This window comes from Ictalurus punctatus, chromosome 1 (genome assembly GCF_001660625.3).
Source record: "Ictalurus punctatus breed USDA103 chromosome 1, Coco_2.0, whole genome shotgun sequence".
In the NCBI taxonomy this organism is placed as follows: Eukaryota; Metazoa; Chordata; class Actinopteri; order Siluriformes; family Ictaluridae; genus Ictalurus; species Ictalurus punctatus.
In genome coordinates, this window is record NC_030416.2 from 25267471 (window position 1) to 25290424 (window position 22954).

The 22954-nt window shown below is 39.0% G+C and overlaps 1 protein-coding gene across 4 annotated transcripts; it reads right to left on the reverse strand.

Moving 5' to 3' along the window:
- Positions 1-1103: 1103 nt before the first annotated feature.
- nagpa (N-acetylglucosamine-1-phosphodiester alpha-N-acetylglucosaminidase) lies at positions 1104-22954 on the reverse strand. Of its 4 annotated transcripts, none has more exons than XR_008397102.1 (12): positions 22801-22954; positions 17930-18403; positions 13549-13688; positions 13291-13399; positions 12352-12480; positions 9242-9444; positions 8380-8427; positions 7939-8067; positions 6877-7011; positions 5162-5243; positions 4521-4750; positions 1104-4404 (listed from the first exon to the last, which is right to left on the reverse strand). XR_008397102.1 is itself a non-coding variant. In XM_017477659.3 (12 exons), exons 1-11 carry the CDS (start codon positions 22884-22886, stop codon positions 4526-4528), a joined length of 1764 nt encoding a protein of 587 aa, XP_017333148.1. In that variant the 5' UTR covers positions 22887-22954; the 3' UTR covers positions 1104-4404; positions 4521-4525. The 4 variants fall into 4 exon arrangements, 3 of the variants coding, with proteins under 3 accessions (XP_017333148.1, XP_017333156.1, XP_017333169.1); XM_017477659.3 differs by having other exon boundaries at positions 4521-4754; XM_017477667.3 differs by having other exon boundaries at positions 4517-4754.

Consider the following 22954-nt stretch of genomic DNA (forward strand, 5'->3'; position numbering starts at 1 on the left):
AAGTAAAGTATAGTTATGTTATTTGAGCCGCTGAGTCATATCCTGCTGATGAAAGAGCGATCAATGTTGGATCAGTTCTTGAAAACATTTCGTCCTGAGTCAGGATCAGTGATCCTGTCAAAATTACACTCTTCTTCTAGAAACTGGCTTCCCCGTGACACACTGTTTGATTAATAAGAGAGGTGTACTCTTTCTACAAAGTAAATATTTTCTTACATCTTATTTCCCTATTGCCCTACTAAAGTAACAAGTATGCCCTACTAAAGTAACAAGAACTAGACCTCTTCACACAATACACTTTCACGATTCATATAATGGACAGAATCTGTATTAATTGATAAATATGTATTCTAATAGAGCCAATATGAATGAATCAGTCAAAAAAAATTTTTTTAAATAAATTTTGAATCAAAGTACAAAAATGAGTATTAAAAAAATACTATAGTCAATCTAATCTAAAATTTGCTTGAGATAATGTCTCCAGGCAGTATGTAAACACTAGGCATTCCATAGAGCAAATCTCTCAGCATCTGAGTATCTGGCTGATGCAATTTTGTTAATGTTTACGGCATGTTCTGAACTTCTTGTGCAACTTCACCGACAAGAGTTCACCGTGAACGGTGTTATTAAAAACACCTAATCAACTAATGTCATTGTAGTAGCAGGATCCCCCCCCCCCCCCCCCCCCCCCCATTTTTCATTTCATTTCTTGGAATAAAGACAAAAACATTGTGTTTGGAATAAAGACAAACAGTGAGTTTAATTTCTTTAAAAATATTTCAGAAATGTATATAAGGTTCCTAGAGAGGAAAAATTCTGACAGAAGATATAAATTCTGATTATATAAACATACTTTAAATGAATCAGCTCAGAAAAAGACAAGTTACAGTGAACAGATAAAACACAATACTTTCAGCAGATATAAACAGTCAATTAAGTAGGTTAAATCGAGTGATATTGACTCCCCAGGGAAGAAGTCAGTGTTAAACAAAGCTGAAATTTGGTGGTCAAGGCTATAATGATCTGTAGGTACATGTACACCATGTACACCATGAGATAATTTGATGCATCATTAATTTTGCTAAATGAATAAAGCCACTTAATACAGTTAATAATTTAATTTTATTTTTTTGTGAGCAATTATAAATAGGGCAAACAGCACAGATCTGTAAGTAATATAATACCATGCTCATATGTGTAACACATAGTAGAGTGCAGATAATATGTAACACACGGGGAGGAAATGTGAGATCATGTAAATGAGCTTACAGATTGATATCTGGGTGGAGGATTGCATCAGCTAAACAGCACACACCATGGGCAGTGTTCCGCCTGAGGCAGTCTAGAAAGTGACAGGTGGAACACCCTGTCATTTAATGCAATTAACTAAACAATGCAGCTTTTATAATGGCATACCAAAATGATGATAACCCTAACCCTAGCAAAATCAGGCATTAATTGCAGAGGATGGTGGAGAAACAGAGAGAGAGACAGAGAGAGACCTACAGCAAATATGTCCAACCCTGTCAACTTTGAGCCCACACAAGTATCGCTGAATTGGCAGTAATCAAGCATAACAGTAAATAGTTCATTGCTGCACATGTAGACTGGAATCCTATGGGACTAAAAAAAATAAATAAAAGGAGAGGGCCTTTTCTACTCTCTTATAGACAGGACTAAGTGGAAAGATATGAAGCTTTCAAGACAAAGAAAGGTCACATTCATGAACACAGGAATGCACCAAATGCTGCAGTTTGCTTGTGCAGAATGGGGATACATTCAATTTCAGTAATGACTTTATCCTGGCCAAGATTACTATGGTTTAAATTACTCATTTATTTACATTTTGGGAATTATAACCAATTAAATTAATTAGAAAATATAGGCAGATAGAAACAAAAACAATAACTGTATGGCCAGATGAGATTGGTCAGAATTCCTTGAGAAGTGGGAGTGCAAAACAAACAAACAAACAAAATAATAATTCACACTTAGAATTAGTAGAATTAGTCTTTAGAACAAACATCTGTTGATCATCACATACCACATTTTAATACAGAATTTAAAAAAGTGTATCATTTTAAGCATTGAACATTTTCAAATCTTTAGGAATTATTATATTACATCATAATCAAAGGATTAGAATGCTGTGGTAAATTGCAGTGAAATACTATTGTTGAATATCGATCCAAAATTAGGTTCTATCCTAATATTCTATGGCTTTATAACATTGAGTTTGATATGAACTCCTAGAATTTATACATACTGTATAGCATCAATATTTTATTTGCAATTTTTAAATATCATATTCAGGGTCCTCTTAACAAAATAGTCATTACAAAAAAAAAATTTTTGTCAAAAATGCCAAATAGAAACTTTTAAATCCAAGGTTTTGATGTGTAAAATGTGTGAATTATACATTACATTATTTATCTCAATACTTAATAAAACACCAGACCATTAGTAATTGCTTACATTAATTTAGAAAACTACATTGAAACATAAGCCAAAAATCATCATCAATACAGAAATAAAACATACTATAAATAACTGACATGTTGCTTTTAGATCAAGTGGAACTACTAAAGCAAGGGAAATAAAAAGTACTGGTCCAATAAAATGTCAGACGGGAATACTGGGTCAGACAAACCCACAAGAACAAAGTTCTGAGAGCCAGAACAAACAAACATACAAAAAAAATGATAAACATAAGACAAACTCGATAATCTCTTAGTAGTACACAAAAAATAAAAAAGCCCAACTGTTCCTAAGCCTGCTTCAATCACATTCACGTCATGTGGGAAAATTTGAGGGGACAGTGTTTGCACATTACCATTTTGTTTAACATATAGCTGTGGTTATGTTAAAAAGTTAGCATATTTCTGTCCTTATTTTTTTTAAATTTAATACAAACTGAAAAATAACCCGGAAACTGGACACACAACATTTTCAAGTAGTCTTTTGCCTCACTTATAGGTTTGGTTCGGGAAATTGTGAAGATCCCAAAATTCTGGCTTTACATTTCCAATCAGAAAATGAGGTAAAATATATTCCTCAGTCGAAGCATGGTAATAACAGTTATTCTTATACGACGTGACTGCAGTATCAGCAAGGGCCTGTTAATTAGACCAAAACTAAAGGACAACAAAATGGCAGAGAAGGGTTCCTCCAGAACAAGGGATAGGAACCACTGAATTACACAATCATTTAATCACACTGGCATTGAACTTCCTCCTTCATAGTTAGTATAGATGGGAACATTGTAGCATAAATGTAAATTTTTGGTTGGGTAAGTCATCAGGGTGGAGGGTGGAGCTCCATAATTATCAAAGTTAAGTACAAAACACTGAAGCTGTGCATTTTCAGAATGATTCATAAAATTAGTCATAATACTATCCTCACATGTGAAACGGCTAGCGATTAAAGCAGCCCACTTTCTATGTGTTCTAATGCTATTAAAACTGTTGAATTCACAGACAGGTCAAGGATTCAAATGATATTCTATAGAAATAGTGTACAAAAAAAAAGAAAGCGAGATACCATAAAAATGCTTTGTCTTGGAGTACTGAGTCAACAAGTATTATAAGGCACTAAAACTGAAGGGTTGACTCTGGTAATCCTGCCCCTTCCACATCTCATTTATTTAGGTGTAATGCCCCTTCATTTGGGTTAACACATCCTGCCAACCAGACTCGCTGTGTCAATGGTCAAAGTCCATTTGAAATGTTCTTGTTTTGGTTTCTTGGAATCTATCAAAACAAATCAGCGCATGATTTTTACAATGTATGCCCAGGGAAATTGCATGTACTAGGCTGTGAGCCAAGCAGGGCAAGTCTGCTTTCCACAAAAAAATAAAAAGTAAATACAGTGCCATACCTTATTATGGGATTTCACAGTTCAGTTCTGGTCTGCTTCTATGGCAACAAGTAGTACAAAAAAACAAACATCGAGAACACAAAGCAGCCCAGAAGTGGCCTAATGATTTCACATGTCTCTGGTTAATATTCAAGCCTGGTGACCGAAATTTGACATTCCTGAGTCATCGAGTAAATGTAAACCAAAGTGAGTACGAAGAAATCATGACACGCCAGTGACAATGCCTGTTTACATGACGGTGTTGTAAAGGCCACGATATGGATACTGAAGACATACACAGATGTGCATATTCATAAAAAGGGAGAAGTCATTGGTTGAATTTAGAGACTCAGTGGCTCCTGTTTGCTTGTGGGTTTTATTTTGACCACAGTATTGGCTGTGAGGAGCTCTGTGAACTCACTGACTATCAGCAGGATTGACATGTAGGAATGTCTGCTTCTCTGTGTGATGAATAAACTTCAGGGTTATTGAGGACATACCCCAAGAGGCATCTTATTCCTGATTGCACAGGCCATGTAGGGGACAGACCTGCATGAAAAAAAACCCCACTTGCTTATTGTTATTGGTAATGCACACACATACACACACACACACACATACACACATACATACATACATACATACATACATACATACATACATACATAGGCTAGGAGGAGTCTTGTGAGTCTGAGTCATCTGGTTGAAAGAGGGCTTTGGCGGGTTGCATCCTCGAGTGTCTTGGACGGCCCCTAGATCCGTTAACTTCCTCTAGAGGTACATAGGAATATTCCTGCTGTGGACGCCCTCTGCATTTTCCACACAGTTGGATTAAGTTTCCAGTGAGACTGGTCAGCAAGATTGCAGCCAAGACGGCAGCGATAACCATCCAGCTCTGCCTAGACACCCACACACACAAACAAACAGCAAGAGAGAGAGGCTTTATCTTTTAAATCGGCCACTGTGGCCTACACAAAGAATTACACAAAAACTACCGCGAATCCTCACAATCTCTCACTTGCATTTGAAAGGCAGGTCTGGCTAATAAATGCGCGTCTGCCTCTCCACTGAATGAGCTCTTTACAGGCACAGTGGGGACACTCAGTGCAGATTTGCTAAATAAAAGGTGTGAGGCATTTGATCCTACTTCCATGGCAATCATCTTACATGTACTATACACACTTTTTAAAAGAACATAGCCGAAGTATGAGCTTTTCCAAAGTAACAAGAGGAACCTGGAATTATTGATTCGGTTGCATAACATAGCCAGGTGACTAAGAGAAGGCACATGTTTGTGAACACTTACTCAGACAGATAAGGCTTCTGCGTGTGAGCCTCCTCTTGCTCTCTCCACTCCTTCCACATTTGGGTGGCTAGGCAGTGGCCAGCTGAAAGGGAGGAAACAAACATTTCAGTTCCTCACCAGGCCTGCATTTCCCCCTTGTACAGCATTGCTACAAACTGCTACAAACGCAGATCCGCTCACTATTTTAGATTCAGATCTGAAATAGAAGTCATGAGAAAGAGACACAGCTGTGTTTTTCATCCACGCAGAGGAGCAGGTGCTCATTCTCTGAAGTGAATGGAAAAGTTCCGAAGTGCAAATCAGGGATGAAGTAAAAGGTTAAATTAAAGCACTTGTGTTTTTGATAAACACTCAGAGAAGGCTTAAAAAGTAAGGGCAGCGATGTTTGACGAGAGCCAATTTTAAAACCTGCATTTGAGAGAATGACTGAAGCAGCCAGAGCACGGCATGAGGCCAGGACCACAGCTAAAGAAAGACACTGGCTCATGTCAGTTTCATCCTAAAACCTTAATGGATAGAACGAATATATTAAGGATTAATAAATGCCAGTGATATTTTTTTATATTAATAAAACAACACATCATGCTTTATAACCATTTAATATTAAGGAACATCTGAAAAACAAGATCCTGTTATCATTTACATCATAAACAGTTGTTCTCTCACCGGCTTCTTTTTTCTCTCTCTCGAGAAGTTTATAAGAAAAGGATTTCAGCTTGTCATGTTACTGAGAAAAAGTGAAAAGGCCTCCATCCTGAAGACTCTCCCGTGTTGGAAAAGCTTTACCCCTGACTACTACAAAACACTGACGCAAGAGAGTCCTCGCAAATATGCTAGATAAATGTCTATTCACAGAAAACAAACCTCTGACGTTTTTTTTTTTTTTTTTAAGTGCAGTAATGTAAACCCTGCAGCATATGTTATTGTCAGAACTCTTGTTATAGAAAATTAATCAACACATTCTGACCAATCAGAATCAAGCATTCAACAGCGCTGTGGAATAATGGAATTTAATATCTGCCCATATACCTTTTCACCTTTGATGATAAAGGAAAGTATTGATTGTAGTAATACACATACACTACATATGCGGTAGATTGGGATTAGTATTCTTTCAATCAGAGAGAAAGCTAGCCATTAGCTGTTTTCTCAGGAATCAGCAGCCTCAAAGTTCATTTATCTCCACCAGACAGTGACCTTCTGGGCAGTAAAGATCAGGGAGCCGACTGGTCTTTTTAATTGGCTGAAGGACTGGGCAATTTTGTGCTTCAAGCCTGAGTGAGATTCTCCCACGCCTGCACCTTAAACATCTCAAGGCTTTGTTTATCTATGTGAGAGATAAAGATATGATTTGACTTAAGAAGAAATACCTACAAACCTCATGCTGGTGAAAAAAAAAAAAATCATGCAGCCTACAGAAAGCAGCAACTAAAAAAAAAACACAAAAAGAAAGAAAATATGCAGAGAGCTCAAATTACACCACACTGTAAATGCAGGTCTGCAAATGATAAGGCAATCACTCAACAGTTTTACATAAAGATATACCTCATGCACAGGCATCATGGAGAGATAGCAAAAGGTCAAACAAAGCTCAGTGCACTGCACTAAAAAAAAGGAAAAAGGACGGAGCCATTTCCAAGGATTTATCTAGAAATAACAAGATATGAAACATATACAGTGGTGCTGTTGACCCAACAGTGTGATATAATCAGTACCTCTCTGCAGCACACTGGTATTTCTCTGGCTGTGGAATGTTGCATTGCAGCTTCCCGTTACAGGGTCACAAGGGCAAAGTTCACTACACTGGCACTCCTGCAAACATCGAAGCCCGTAGAAGCCTAGAGGACATTCTGGGAGAAGACAGTGTGCTGTTATCAACAGATTTTATCTACCATGGAACAGAAACACTTTCATGCATCTTCCAAGACATAATGACAGATTTGTGGAAATTATATGAGGAGTCATTTTTATGGTCATGTATGTATGTATATACACTATTTGGCCAAAAGTATGAGGACACCTGACCATCACACCCATATGTGGGCCTTCCCCGAATTTCTGCAACAAAGTTCGAAGCACACGATACCACCCTGCACCCACACCTGCCCTTTGCGGATAAGACTGGACACCCCTGACAGAATGTCTTTGTATGCTACAGTATTACAACTTTCTTTCACTGGATCTAAGGGGCCCAAACCTGTTCCAGCAAGACAATGCATGGCCCCGTGCATAAAGCGAGGGCCATGAAGACATGGTTTGCCAAGGCTGGAGTGGAAGAACTCGAGTTCTGAGCTCAACCCCAATGAACACCTTTGGGATGAACTGGAACACGGGCTGCATCCCACACCTTCTCGACTCAACCTCAGCGCCTGACCTCACTAAAGCTTTTCTGGCTGAATTGGCACAACCCCACAGCCACTCTCCAAAAATGTAGTGGACAGCCTTTACAGAAGAGTGGAGGGTATTAAAAACAACAAAGGGTGGACTAAATCTGGAGTGGAATGTTCAAAAAGCACATACGAGTGTTATGGTCAGGTGTCCACATACTTCTGGATATACTGTATAGTGTGTGTTGAAGTTACACACCATCAGCGCTCTACAAAATGACAAGTTTCCAGCGGGTGGATTGAGTTTGACTAAGACAAGAACGGCTTTTACAAGTTGACAGTTTGTAAGTACTATCATTTCATGACATGACATGAAAGCACATCAAGTCAAGTCAATCATAAATCCAAACCTGGACCCCGTACACTGCACAACTGACTACTTTTACACACCTTGCTCACAGGAAACTCCATGAAAACCAGCAGGACAAGTGCATCGCCCATGGACAGGGTCACAAGATCCTCCATTTATGCACATGCATGTCTTCTTACACTTATCACCATAGAAACCTGCTGAACACTCTACAACGCAGGAAACAGTGAGTGATGTAGGTCAGTTGACATGTGAACATGTGAAAAATGGGTGGGTTCAATAACTACTAAACGAGTTTATAATACACATCTGGATTAAGTAATGCTAGGCCTAAACACTTTCAATGATTTGACTGAAATTACATTATAAAACACAACTAAATTATGAGAATATATATTCATCTTGCAATAGATACATCATCAAATCTATAAGGAAATTTTCCAGGTGACATGTTTCATAATATACCCCTTTGTTGTATACTGTGTGAGTTGGAGTGCTGAGTTGAGTTTGACTGTGTTTACCCTGACTGCAGTTCACACCTATCCACCCTGCATCACACACACAGCCATCTGTTCAGAGAGACACGAGGATGAAGAACATTCTCAACATGTTCCCCATGTGCACAGCTGAGACATTCTCCTTATTAAATACAAACAGCATTAAAATTACAAATGCATTCAGGTAGTTAATTAATTATTGCATTGTTTATTTGTACACACTGAAAGAAAACAAACCTTGATAGGATTACAACATTTACTACTTTTTAGCGGAGAAAATCTGCTTTTAGTGTGCGTCCATGGATCTTAAATAAACAAAATTTAATTTAAGTGGGGGTGAAAAATGTCTGGAGCCTCCTTTAAACACATTGAAACACCTTTAAAACACCTCCTTTAAACACATTACATATAAGTGAGGTCCCTGGTGTCTGTTTTTAGTCTTTAAAGTTACTTTTAAGAAAAACCACAAAAAAAAAAGGCAGGAGATAATTTATAAATAATAGATAATACAAAGTAATAGCAAACAATAGACTACCTTCCAGATTAAAAAACAAATGTAATAAACAATGATATAATGTGTAGACTAAATTAACTGAAACAGTAACAGCTGTGTAGTGAGGTATATCCACACTAAAATGACAAGGATGTACGTAGGTGTTGCAAGTTTAACCTTCAAATCATACAACATAGTAAATCATAGCAGCAAAGACATATCTTTAATAGTTTTTTTGACAGTTGTGTCTATAAAAAACAAAAAACATTCTATGGTTGTTTTTGTCAGATGCATACCAATGTAATTCTAACGCATATAGCACACTAATATAAGTTAAATACTTTACTTCATTAACACACAAAAACAGACACATGCACACATGCATAATTTCACCTGGCGTGCAGAGCCCATGGTCTCCACAGTCTGCTGGCTGGCAGGTTAAATTGGCACAAGTGGGCGTGGCCCAGCCGGGTTGGCACACACACTGGCCGTCCACGCAGGTCCCGTGCTGGTTGCAGTCCTCAGGCTGACAGAGACGCTCGTGCACACACAGCACAGTGGACACGGCCCGAGGGCAGCGCCACATCGGATCCGCACTACACACAGCAAGTAGAGAACACGAGAACAGTTAAACGTGGCAAAGCTAGCAAACAAGAGTGCGTGTATTTTATATACAGTATCTCACAAAAGTGAGTACACCCCTCACATTTTTGTAAATATTTGATTATACCTTTTCATGTGACAACACTGAAGCAATGACACTTTGCTGCAATGTAAAGTAGAGAGTGTACAGCTTGTGTAACAGTGTGAATTTGCTGTACCCTCAAAATAACTCACACAGTAGGGATGCATTGAATGTTCTGCAACCAAAATTATTTGGCCAAAAACAGCAAAAAAAACATTTTCGGTGTTCGGCCGAATAAATCTGACCGAACAATGACGTGTTTGATGAAGCTACCAAATAGCCTAGCAACCAGAGTGAGACGCGCGAATGTCACGACCTCGATGAGGGGGCGCGCGCGTGCACGAGCTACGTGCTCTTCGGATGTGTACTATAGACACGTGGGTTTGTTTTGTTTTTGCTCCGGAGTATTCTGTCACATCGCGGGACGTAAGGGAGTAGAGTACGGAAGCAGGTAAAGACTTATTTATTTAAGGGCAGGCAGACAAATCCAAATTGTAATCCAAAAAACTTAGTCAAGACAGGCAAAGGGAATCAGAGTCGCAGAAAACAGAGTCAAAACACAAGACAAGAAACATGAACTAGTACTATGGACTGGGAGTGGAAAAACCAGCGGGGACTAAATGAACTAATCTATAGTTTAAACTAACTAAATCTATCAAGGAACCTAACATTAACTACGTATCTAACTATCCTATATCTACTATAATACTCCACAAGGTGTACAGGGACGCAAGCGGTCTATATCCCCAATATAATCAGCCGTATATAACCGAATATAATCATTTTTTGCACTCGTCAATGCGTTTTTAATTGTAGGCTACAGAGTGTTCCATTCTTTCAGCAGTCAGTTATAGGCCCAGCATAGGCTAACCAAGGGGGGATCAAAGATGACCACATCAAAATATTTTTTATTGTACTCATTTATTTATTTAAAGCTATATTGTGCCTTGTTGGTAACCTATGCATGCTGGAATGAAAAAAATGTTCAGTGTTAAATAAATATTTTGAAATTGTAGTTTTTGTAATTGATTTTTTTCTTTGAAAAGCAAGTCAAAATAGTAAAAAGCCCATTTTGACTACTTAATTTATGCAATGGTGAAAAAAATGTCAAAATAAATGGAAAAAACACGAAAAAAACGTGTTCGGCCTTTGGCCAAGTTTTTCATTATATTCGGTTTCGGCTCCAGCCAAGAATTTTCATTTCGGTGCATCCCTAACAAACAGCCATTAATGTCTAAACCGCTGGCAACAAAAGTGAGTACACCCCTAAGTGAAAATGTCCAAATTGGGCCCAAAGTGTCAATATTTTCTGTGGCCACCATTATTTTCCAGCACTGCCTTAACCTTCTTGGGCATGGAGTTCACCAGAGCTTCACAGGTTGCCATTGGAGTCCTGTTCCACTCCTCCATGATGACATCACGGAGCTGGTGGATGTTAGAGACCTTGTGCTCCTCCACCTTCCATTTGAGGATGCCCTACAGATGCTCAATAGGGTTTAGTCCATCACCTTCATCCTCAGCTACTTTAGCAAGTCAGTGGAGGTGTGTTTGGGGTCGTTATCATGCTGGAATACTGCCCTGCGGTCCAGTCTCCAAAGGGAGGGGATCATGCTCTGCTTCAGTATGTCACAGTACATGTTGGCATTCATGGTTCCCTCAATGAACTATAGCTCCCCAGTGCCGGCAGCACTCATGCAGCCCCAGACCATGACACTCCCACCACCATGCTTGACTGTAGGCAAGACACACTTGTCTTTGTATTCCTCACCTGGTTGCCACCACACACGCTTGACACCATCTGAACCAAATAAGTTTATCTTGGTCTCATCAGACCACAGAACATGGTTTCAGTAATCCATGTCCTTAGTCTGCTTGTCTTCAGCAAACTGTTTGCGGGCTTTCTTGTGCATCATCTTTAGAAGAGGCTTCCTTCTGGGACGACAGCCATGCAGACCAATTTGATGCAGTGCGCAGCGTATGGTCTGAGCACTGACAGGCTGACCCCCCCACCCCTTCAACCTCTGCAGCAATGCTGGCAGCACTCGTATGTCTATTTCCCAAAGACAACCTCTGGATATGATGCTGAGCATGTGCACTCAGCTTCTTTGGTCAACCATGGCGAGGCCTGTTCTGAGTGGAACCTGTCCTGTTAAACCGCTGTATGGTCTTGGCCACCGTGCTGCAGCTCAGTGTCAGGGTCTTGGCAATCTTCTTATAGCATAGGCTTTATGTAGAGCAACAATTCTTTTTTTCAGATCGTCAGAGAGTTCTCTGTCATGAGGTGCCATGTTGAACATCCAGTGACCAGTATGAGGGAGTGTGAGAGCGATGACACCAAATTTAACACACCTGCTACCCATTCACACCTGAGACCTTGTAATACTAACAAGTCACATGACACCAGGGAGGGAAAATGGCTAACTGGGCCCAATTTGCACATTTCACTTAGGGGTGTACTCACTATTGTTGCCAGCGGTTTAGACATTAATGGCTGTGTGTTGAGTTATTTTGAGGGGACAGCAAATTTACACTGTTACACAAGCTGTACACTCACTACTTTACATTGTAGCAAAGTGTCATTTCTTCAGTGTTGTCACATGAAAAGATATAATCAAATATTTACAAAAATGTGAGGGGTGTACTCACTTTTGTGAGATACTGTAGTGGTTCATAGTATAACGTTTATGGTCAATACAGTGACTTATAATCATCATCACTATGTACTTTCAGGCCATCTATCCTCATTTATACATAGTACCGCACTTGAGGTGTACAGTTACTTATGATGGCTAAAAATGGCCAAGTAGGATTTATATACCAGTGATCTGAGGGGAAACTTGCCAGTGACCCATTAAGGACATAAGTGGAAGAGCCACCTCCATCCAGATTGATGGCATTGATGACTCCCTGCTTCTTCAGGAACTCCGCCACCTCCCACAGGTTCATACTGGGCGCACACACACACACCTTCTAATTAAAAACTGGGCTTATAAATATAATGATTCAAATATTCTTAATTCCTTACAACATGAAAAGTGGTGGACATTATGGATATTAATCCAAAACCTAGTAAATGTACATCAGTCTTTTTTGTATAAATCAGCTAATTTAAAAGTGCACTGTTTTGAAATGAATGCATTAATAATTAAAAAGTGTTTTATTAGGGGATGAATATACCTGGGTGCCTTTCCCAAGATCACCTAGGCATTGGAAACACTGGTGCCAATATCAAGACACTTTGTACACATTGTACTATCGAACAGGTTCCACGACGCCTTAATGTAAAACAGGTTAAACACTGTTTAAGTGAATCATAGTGTAGGGGACAGTAGTGGGAAAGATGTACAAACACACACACACACACACACACACACACACACACACACACACACACACACCCACCACAACCACACACCACCAAGCTGATTAGATAACTGCATGAACCAGTAGGTGTAAAGGTGTTCCTAATAAAGTGCTCTGAGAGTGTATTTTCAGTGTTTCATTTTCTTTTTTTTTTTTTGGTTATTAAAAGGGAAAATATGAAATGAGAAAACACCAAATATTAACAAAAGAATACCCAAACACGTTCAAAGCATTTTCTTTTGTAACTTTTGCACTTTTTCCACATCTGGAGTGTCTTTAAGTTGTATACTTTCCACAGCATCTGTAAACTCCACTTTGTGTTGGAGTACATCAGAATTTATGTTATTAGTGTACACAATCCACCGCAGACAGACTCTACAATATCTGTTCTCACCCTCTGGTTTTTGTCTGGCCATCAATGTGGAAGAGAACGAGTCTGCCCTCCGCATCATGGCCCACTGCTGTCCGGGCTGAGATCACATCGACGAAAGTCTGGAATGTTCCTGGAACATACAGGATGTGTGATATTCTCCCTTATTTGCAATGCAGTCAGTAAAGTTATACGAATAAACAGAGTTTAGTTCGGTGCTTCTGAGAAATTGAGCTCCCACAGTTCTGAACTATTGCACCAGCTGAGAGCAGTGCGAAGTACCTGTCTCCTGAGTCTTGGCACATTCAGCCTGCAAGCTCTCGTTGATGTAAACTTCTCCCGACCTGAGCAGCCACACCACCCCACTGACCAGCTGCACAAAAGGGTTTACTGTGTCCAAAACCTCCTCCTCTGATAGATACCTACCAGCATGGAGAAGAGGGGGATGACAGAGAGAGAGAGAGAGAGAGAGAGAGAGAGAGAGAGAGAGAGAGAGAGAGAGATAAAGAGAGAGAGAAGGGGATGACATAGAGAGAGAGAGATAGAGAGAGCGAGAGAGAGAGAGAGTGCGATAGGCCACATTAATCCGGATAGATCTGAAAACTGCATTTTCATTATAAAATACTCTCCATCTACACTGGCGTTTTCAAGAGTTTTCCAAAAATTGCTCGTCCACACCATCACGACTGAAAATGCTTACATCCCTTTTCAGCGCATGTGTAAAAACGTAACAAGCATTGGCCAGTGTCATTTCCGTCAGGCACATGTTTAAAAGTGAATCTGAAAGGTGTATAAATTGATATTACTCTTCATCAACGCTATAAAACTGGATATACTGCAGGCACAACAACTGCAGTACAACATCGTCCACCATCTTGTTTGTTTTGAATGTAACTGGTCACATGACTAAAAATACGTCATAGTTTTTGAATATCTCCATGTTCTCAGGCTGCACTACAATACCAAAACGCCGTTTTCAAACATATCCGCTTGGGAGAGAGTTTTCAAAACTCCATTGTTGCTGGTCAAAAACGCAGTCATTGTGCTGGATGGAAGGCCAAAACGTGGAGAAAAAGATGCGTTTTCAGATTTATCCAGATTAACGTGGATGTAGCCTGTATAGTGATGCAGCAGCGCTTTAGTCCTTTAAGAGTCTCAGTACACCACTGTAACTGTACTAGCAATGTCGCCCTGTGACATCAGAGTGTCGCACTACTACTAACCTCTAAGAGGAGTAATAATAATAATAATAATAATAATAATAATAAAATAATAATAATAATAAATAAATTTAAAAAACCCCACCACCAAACAAAAATTTTAGCACCAGAATAAATATTTTTAAATCATCATCATAAATATATTTCAATAAAATGTAATTTTTTTTGTCTTTCAGGGTGGAGATTTCCTTTCACTGATTCACTGTTTGAATCTTACTGTTTAATAATCAAATAACATTCAAACAGAATTTCCAATGACCCCCCCCCCCCCCCCCCCCGAAGACACACCAATGTACAAACACCTTTATCTCATGCCGGAAAATTTCATAGAACCCTAACACTTCAAAATTAATAACCAGTTCCTCATTGATATTTGTGAATATCCATTTATTATATAAAAGTTCTGTGTTTTTGACTCTCTGCTTTCTCAGACCTTTCCTGGCTAATCCTTTTTGTTCTTGAACATTGCATGTTAAGAGTGATTAAGAGCTCCGGATTTACTCTGATCAATAAAATGTCCATTTACAGCTGGATCAGCTGAGGCAGGTGCTGATGCATTCAGTCCGTTTTGATCGATCTTGTGCGCTTGATAAGAATAAATAGATTTTTGCAGTCCACAGTTCATGTTTGTCCTTCACTATTAGGTTTCCAAGAGTGAGATTTGGCATTCTGGTCCTTATTAGCCTATAACGATAGTTTAAAATCACTTGATTCTCCTTGACTTTCATCATACTATTATCATTAATAAAATTAAAAAATTAAATAATAATAAAATAAATAAAATGAATAAATAAGCTTCGGACACATTTCCACCTGATCATTCTAGACTGGTAATAGTGATCTCAAAATGATTCTCCTAAACACTAAACTTGCTTTTTAAAAACGTTAAGCTTTAAAAAAAAAAAAAGTCAACTTTATAAAATGCCTCCAGCTGCAATACACTTTCGAATAGTCCTGCTCACACGGATTTTTTACTTCGTAGCAATAAACAAAATCGCAGATATGACAAAACAATTTTTGTTTAATAGCTGAACTTTCTGGCTTTGTGAAACATACCTCAACCAAGTTAGATGAAATGATTTTAATTAATGGCATATTTTATTCCAGATCATGTAGAGAAAAAAAAATGAAATCACTCAATGTTGACGAAAACATTACGGAAACACCTCGTAATTTGCATTTCTAAAACAATACCAGCACAAGTCTAAAAATGAAAATTAGTCTTCAGTTTAAAACCCCCCCAAAAAAAACAGTGCTTACAGACCTTAACCTTGGGCTTTTTGAAAGGAAACCTGGCCCCAACAAGAGAATTGTCAATTGAAACAATGGAAAGGATTATAAAACTGTGGAATAAAAGTAATAATAAAAAAATAAAGTAATATATGTATACAAAAGTGTGGAAAAAGATGTCGGTTGTTCCCAGTCAGCTGTGTCTAAAATGGTGCAAGTATAAACAAAACGGGAAGATTATAAAAGGAAAACATATGGGTCGACCGAGGAAGATGGCAAACATCAGGATAGAAAACTCAAAGCCCTATGCCTTGAAAATAGAAAATGCACAACAAAACAAATGAAAAACAAAATGGCAGAAACAGGGGTCGATGATTGTGACAGAACTGTAAGAAATTGGCTGAAGGAAAAGGGATTTACGTATAGAAAAGCCAAACGAAAACCAGCACTAACACCTAAACAGAAGAAAACAAGGTTACAGTGGGCTAAAGAGAAGCAATCGTGATATTCAGTGATGAATCACGAATCTGTGTTGGCCAAGGAGATGATGCTGGAACTTTTATCTGGTGCTGTCCTAATGGAACATGTAAACTGCCTGAAGAAAACAATCAAATTTCTACTCATTTATGATATGCGGTTTCATGTCAGGTAAAGGACTAGGAGAGACCTCAACAGTCAATGTACAGGTGTACACTGAAATGTTGGACACTTCTCATTCCATCGCTAGAAAATAGGTTTCATGATGAAGTCCTTTGTCAGGATGATAATGCATCTTACCACAGAGCAAAGAGTGTTAAAGCTTTTCTTCAGGAAAGGCAAATCAACTCAGTGACATGACCAGCAAACAGTCCGGATCTCAATCCCATTGAATATTTATGGTGGAAATTAAAAAAAATAAATAAAAATTGGTCCATGGCAAGGCTCGATCCTGCAAAGCTGAGCCGTCAACCACTATTTGAGAAAGTTAGAACCAGCTTGATTCAGAATATTGTTTTTCATTAGTGAAGTCCATGCCTCAAATAATTCAGGCCATCATAGAAACCCGTGGAGGAGCAACAAAGTACTAATTATGATTTTTTTTTTTTTTTTGTTGATGATTCAGTATTTTTTTCCTCTACTTGCTGTGGAAAAAAAATATACCATTAATTAAAATAATTTAATTGAATTTGTTTGAGGTATGTTTCACAAAGCCAGTATGTTCAGCTATTCAGCAAAAATTGTTGTGTGTCATATCTATGATTTGTTCATTTGCTACTGAGAACTGTGGTGCATCCATAATTTACTTGAAGAAAAGGTGGAAAACCGATTGCACATAATTTTGTTGAAGTCTGCATGGCTTAAAAAGGAAAATTAAATCCATGTTGAGAATAATAGTATTTAGGATGCTTACAGTTACATTTATATAGCACTTGTCTAGACACTCAAAGCGCTTTACATAATATGGCGGGGGGGGGGGGGGGGTGTGTGTGTGTGTGTGTGTCTCCTCAACTACCACTAGTGTGTACCATCCACCCGGATGATGAGACCGCAACCATAGTGCACCAGAACCACACCAAACACCAGCTATTAGTGTAGAGGAGAGAGTGATGTAGCCAATTCAGAGATTATTAGGAGGCCATGATAGAGAAGGGCAAATTTCACCAGGATACCAGGGTATACCCCTACACTTTTACGATAAGTGTGCTGGGATTTTTATGACCACAGAGAGTCAGGACCTCGGATTAACGTCTCATCTGAAATAAAGTGCTGTTTTTACAATATAGTGTCCCAATCACTATACTGGGGCATTAGGACCCACACAGACCACAGGGTGAGCACCCACTAGTGGCCTCACTAATACCACTTCCACCAGCAACCTTAGTTTTCCCCAGGAGGTCGCCCATCCAGCTACTGACCAGGCTCAACCCTGCTTAGCTTCAATGGGAAACCAGGTGAGAGCTGCAGGGAGATCTGGCTCTAGCTCTGTTAGACTGTTCAGTGTAAATTAATTCTAAGCGAGTTTCAGTTTGGTCTCAGTTCAATAAGTTACATACACAATTTTAATGCTTAAAATGGTAACTTTTATATTCATGAATCATAATTGCACCTAGAAAACAAGTTTGATGTGCTTTGATTCACATTCCACCACTTTATTAAAATTATATACCTAAATTATTAATTGCAACATTTTAACAACCTCTGCTGAAATTCATCCAAACCAAACAAAAACTTACCCAAACACCATTGTCCCATCCTTCCTGATGCCGAACTGAGCGTTCTGCACTCCTCCGCTATTCTGTACCAGTCTGCCATCGCTCACAATGTTCCCTAAGCACTGTCCATCTTCAGTGACAAAATATCCACCATTCTGCGCGATCAGACAATTCCTTGTTTTAGCAGTGCTTTCCACAAGCTCTCTATGGAAACTCTTACAGCCTCCGGGGCCTCCGGGCTCCAGCACTGACACTGTTCTCAGCGGGTCATGAACCACTGTGATGTGGCCACTCACCCATTTCACTGCACTGTTGCCAATTCCTGAGACAAAAGTCTTGGATACTACAGGAGGTCCAGGGTGCGCACTAGCCGGCCAGGTTTCATGGGTTAAGTTTCCGTGGATGAGAGGCTGACAGTCCCTCACGTACCGATGGGAATGAGACGGGCCATGAGTACCAGCGTAGGGCAACAAGAGGTCATCATCCATAGAGTGCCTGTAGGAGTGGGTGGATAATACAGGAATATTAACATATACCCAAAGTGATCGCCTGCTTATATAATCTCATTTCATAAACTGATCTCATAATCCTTTGTGATTATGGACATTTATCGACGAGTGAATCCTTTAGTTATGTTAACTAACAAAGCACAGATCTTGCATGTGAAAAAACAGGGCACAAACTATGTTTCCACACAGCACCATTACACCTCTGATGTTTTGTGTAACTTGGCAACAAAAGCTTGCTGACAGTTGCCACGATTACTAAAAAGCATGTGTAGAAGATTTCTACATTTTGGGTAGGTTGAAATGATCAGAAATGTGTTTCAGAGATACCAGGTAAACCAAGACTGGTCGTCTGAACGGTGTTTAATTACAGTGTTTCTCAGGGCATGTTTGGTATCATTTTTATTCATACTTCATGGTGAAATCATAAATATCATATAGGCTGAAAAACAACATTTACAATATATGTTGCAATATGTGCGCTTTCTTCTCTCTAGCTCTCTCTCTCTCTCTCTCTCTCTCTCTCTCTCTCTCTCTCTCACACACACACACCCCTGGTTTGAATAGGGGACATCTTTCCTTTTGATCCCACCAACCCATTCTCAGGAACTTAATTAACATACAGCTCCTTAGGGTGAGCTAATCAGCAGGGGGTTCCATCTTGCCATAAAACAATCATTACCATTTGGTATCTTGGTCACTATACATTTCAAAGAGGCTCGGGGGTATAAGAGGATATACTTGGGATAACCCAAGGGGGCTTCTGACATAGAGAGTGGCTTATAACATCAGAGGCTGCCCTTTTGCCATTAATGCCATTACCATCGCACATCCTATGTCAGACGTTGGTCCACATTTCTGTAAGTTACATTTGTCTCTATTCTATGTCTTCCTTTTTGTTTAATAAAATTAATTTGTTATTTCTATCTTTAAATATTCAGCAGTTCTTCTGTAAGAGAGTATGCTGCATTAAAAGTACACGATCGGTATTTTTATGGTTGTTTATGGAATAGTTTCATAAGTGAAAGTTGTTGTATGTTAGACAAGCTAGAATCGACCTCTGCCAAGTAAATAGGAAAGGGCTAGACTTGTAACATCGACATAAAACTCTGAGCTAACAAAAATAAGTTTTATTATTATTGAAAGCTTAGCATGAAACTGTTTTAGACTAAACATAATCAGAACACTGAGGTATTATACTTCCAACACTAAGATTATCTTTTGTCAGATAATTAATTAAATGGAGTCAGATAAATAAATCATAAATTAAAAACACGCATTCAACCTTCGGCTGCACATATTTCCATCCTTGGTCATAGGAGAGCAGCGGGCTAAGTAATTAACCCTTAATATTTTATCCCTACATGTGTCAGTATTGGATCAGTACTGAGTATCAGTATCAGACACCACAAGCTCTGGGACTGGTAGTGCATTTAAGATGGAAAGAGAACTGGTAACCACTGAACACAAATGGTCGGTTCTTTAGTAGTTAGAGTCTTTTTTTGTGAATTGACCCTGCTGAAAAGAAGCAAAAAAAACAAAAAAAACAACAACAACAAAAAGCCAGTTACTCAGTCGCACATGATGCCAAATTCCTGCAAGCAGTATGTGAAATTTACACAAATTAGACCTGATTATTTCACTGATAATAATGCTGGAAATAATACAAGCCTTTAACAAAGATAGAAAACGAAGACATATTAAGTGCTATTTTACACCATCATTCAACTCTATAGCCTTTGCAATTACTCCACACAGTCAGTCAGTCAGTCAGTCACACCCACGCTGGAATCCATTGAGAACTCCACCTCCCAGACTGCACGCGTCATACAAACCTGGCTGTCACAGACTACAATCCCATACACCTCTCCTCAACTGCATGTTCTTGCTTACCCGAATACTGATGAGAAACACCTGATCCCAATCACACATACTCCCTATATAAACACAGACTCTCACAAAGGAACTTTGTGAAGTAATGCTCAGAGTTTTAGCTCCTGATTTAACAAGCCTTTTTGATGCGTTTGTGCATTTTGTCTCTGTATTGTCGTTTGCTGATAGCCTGACTTTCTGCCTGCCCCTGATAATGAGTTTGCCCCATGTTTTGGATTTATTTACAAGTTTCATTAAACTTTCTAACTGCAGTTGCGTCCATCTCCGACACATAAAAATTCCACAGTGGTTCAAAGATCTCTGAGGGTGTTCCGAGTTAACATTGTGAAACATGTTAGTTCCTGTTATCACTTATTACAGCAGTTATATACAGTTGTTCCCTCACCAGCTTCTCTTTTTTTGCTCCATCTAGTTAATACGTTCGTGCAGAGAAACAGCAAAGTGCAAAGCCGTCTGTCCTGGGAAAGTTTTCTGATATAGGAAAGTCTACGTTGTTTTTTTTTTTGTAAGTTTGGATAAAAGCGTCTGCTAAATGAATAAATGTAAATGCAATTTACAGCTCTATCTTTGACTGAGCTGACAGTGGAGTCTCATCCATAGATGCTGAATAAATATATTCTCCTAAAAATGTAACCGTAGAAACGATGTGGAGTGTCCGTTATACGAGTGTTTATAGTGTATTAATAGAAACCTGAGACTTGACCCACAGAATTGAGGATTCAGCAGCGATGGGGTACAATGAAGAATATTCCACGGCTAAAAACTGCAAAACTCTAGTTTGAGATTAGACTGGAGCATCAGTACACTGCAACAACCTTAAGTTTTGTTTAACCTTAAGTTAAACAACCTTAAGTTTCAAAAAATTTTATACAATCTGAAAATTGTTTTATTTACGGGTTTTGATTTGGACAGGTTTTATTGATCACTGGGCTGGTTTGATCATTTGGGCTACTTTTTTATGAACAGTAAACTGTTTTTGTTCTTATGCAGACCCTGGTTCTAACTGAGCTCACAGCACCGCTTCTTCCACAACTTCTTTTATCCATCAATTTGCTAGGCTCATCTGTCTCACATGCCCACTGCTTCACTTCAAAACCGAACATCTTCATGCACTTTCTAGAAAACCAGTTCACTTTCTAGTGGTTTGTGTCTTAGATTAACATACAGCTAGCTAGACTTTGTAAATGTGCTGGGAAAGAGTGTTGTGACTGAGCTTCACAGTCTCTTCACAGTTATAAGGATAATATGTCAACAAAACTTTTAAACCAACTCTTTCTACCAAAATAGTTCCTGAGACCACTGAGCACTTTATTAGAAACACTATACTAATACTGGGTAGGGTCTCCCTTTGCTCTCAAAACATGACATGGATTCCACAAGATTTTGGAAACATTTCTTTGAAATTCTGGTCCATGTTAACATGATTGCATCCCACAATTCCTGCAGATTTTTCCAGGTGTACTTTCATGCTGTAGATCTCCAGTTCTACCACATCCCAGAGGTGATCTTCTGGATTCAGATCTGGTGACTGGAAAGGCCACTGAAGAACACTGAACTTATTATACTCATGAAAGCAGTTTTAGAGGACTTTTGTTTTGTGACATGGTGCATTATCAAGCGAGAAGTAGCCATTAGAAGATGGATAAATTGTGGCCATGAAGGTATGCACATGCACCAGCAACAATACTCAAACAAGCTGTGGCATTCAAGCGATAATTGATTATCTACCCAAAATGTGCCAAGAAAATTTTCCCCACACCATTACACCACCTCCACCAGCCAAAATCAAGATTCATCAGACCAGGCTATGTTTTACCAGTCTTCAACTGTCCAGTTTTGGTAATCCTGTGCACACTGAAGCCTCAGCTTTCTGTTCTTGGCTGACAGAAGTGGAAACCGATGTGGGCTTCTGCTGTTGTAACCCATCCACCACATGGTTTGACATATTGTGCAGTGTTTTGTCTTTACTGCACCATTCGCAGTAAATTCTACCTAGAGGCGGTTGAAAATGTGTGAAAATCCCAGGAGACCAGCAGTTATAGAATTACTCAAACCAGCCCATCTGGCATCAACAATCATGCCACAGTCACTCAGCTCACATTTTTTCCTCATTCTGATGGTTGATGTGAACATTACCTGGCTTGTATCTGCATGATTTTATGCACTGTACTGCTGCCACCTGATTGGCTGATCAGATAATTACTGGAATGAGTAGGTTTACATGTGTTCCTAATTAATTGCTCAGTGAATGTATAATATGCAAACTATTTTGTGCCTTTTCATCTCTTTTCTTTTAAACTGAGTCATTTGATGATTTAGTACATAAACTGTTACTTTAGACCTTTGTGATTAAACAGCCTCTAAATGCAAATACTAGTTAGACATATTTTTGTACTCCCTGTGCTATCTGACCGAGTATGGGCCATCCTCATACACCACTGGTTGATTTAATATAGCTCAAAATGAAACAATAATGTATTAAATGTACCTTACCGCACATTTTTGCTCTCCGTCATCCACACTGCAACCCATATTAAGAGAAAATAAATACGGGCCAAATTTACTAACAATGTTGCCATGTGCTGAATACTTGCCCAACTACATTTAGAGAACCATACAGTATCATGTGCAGCTTTTGACACACTAA

Bases quoted from the DNA above. Each gene is read 5' to 3' on its own strand.
- nagpa (XM_017477659.3), bottom strand. From the start codon at position 22,886: ATGGCAACATTGTTAGTAAATTTGGCCCGTATTTATTTTCTCTTAATA. The intron at 18,404-22,800 runs GTAAGGTACATT...CCACTCCTACAG, and splicing joins ACGGAGAGCAAAAATGTGCG to GCACTCTATGGATGATGACC. The intron at 7,012-7,938 runs GTGTGTAAAAGT...GTCTTCTCCCAG, and splicing joins TGGAGTTTCCTGTGAGCAAG to AATGTCCTCTAGGCTTCTAC.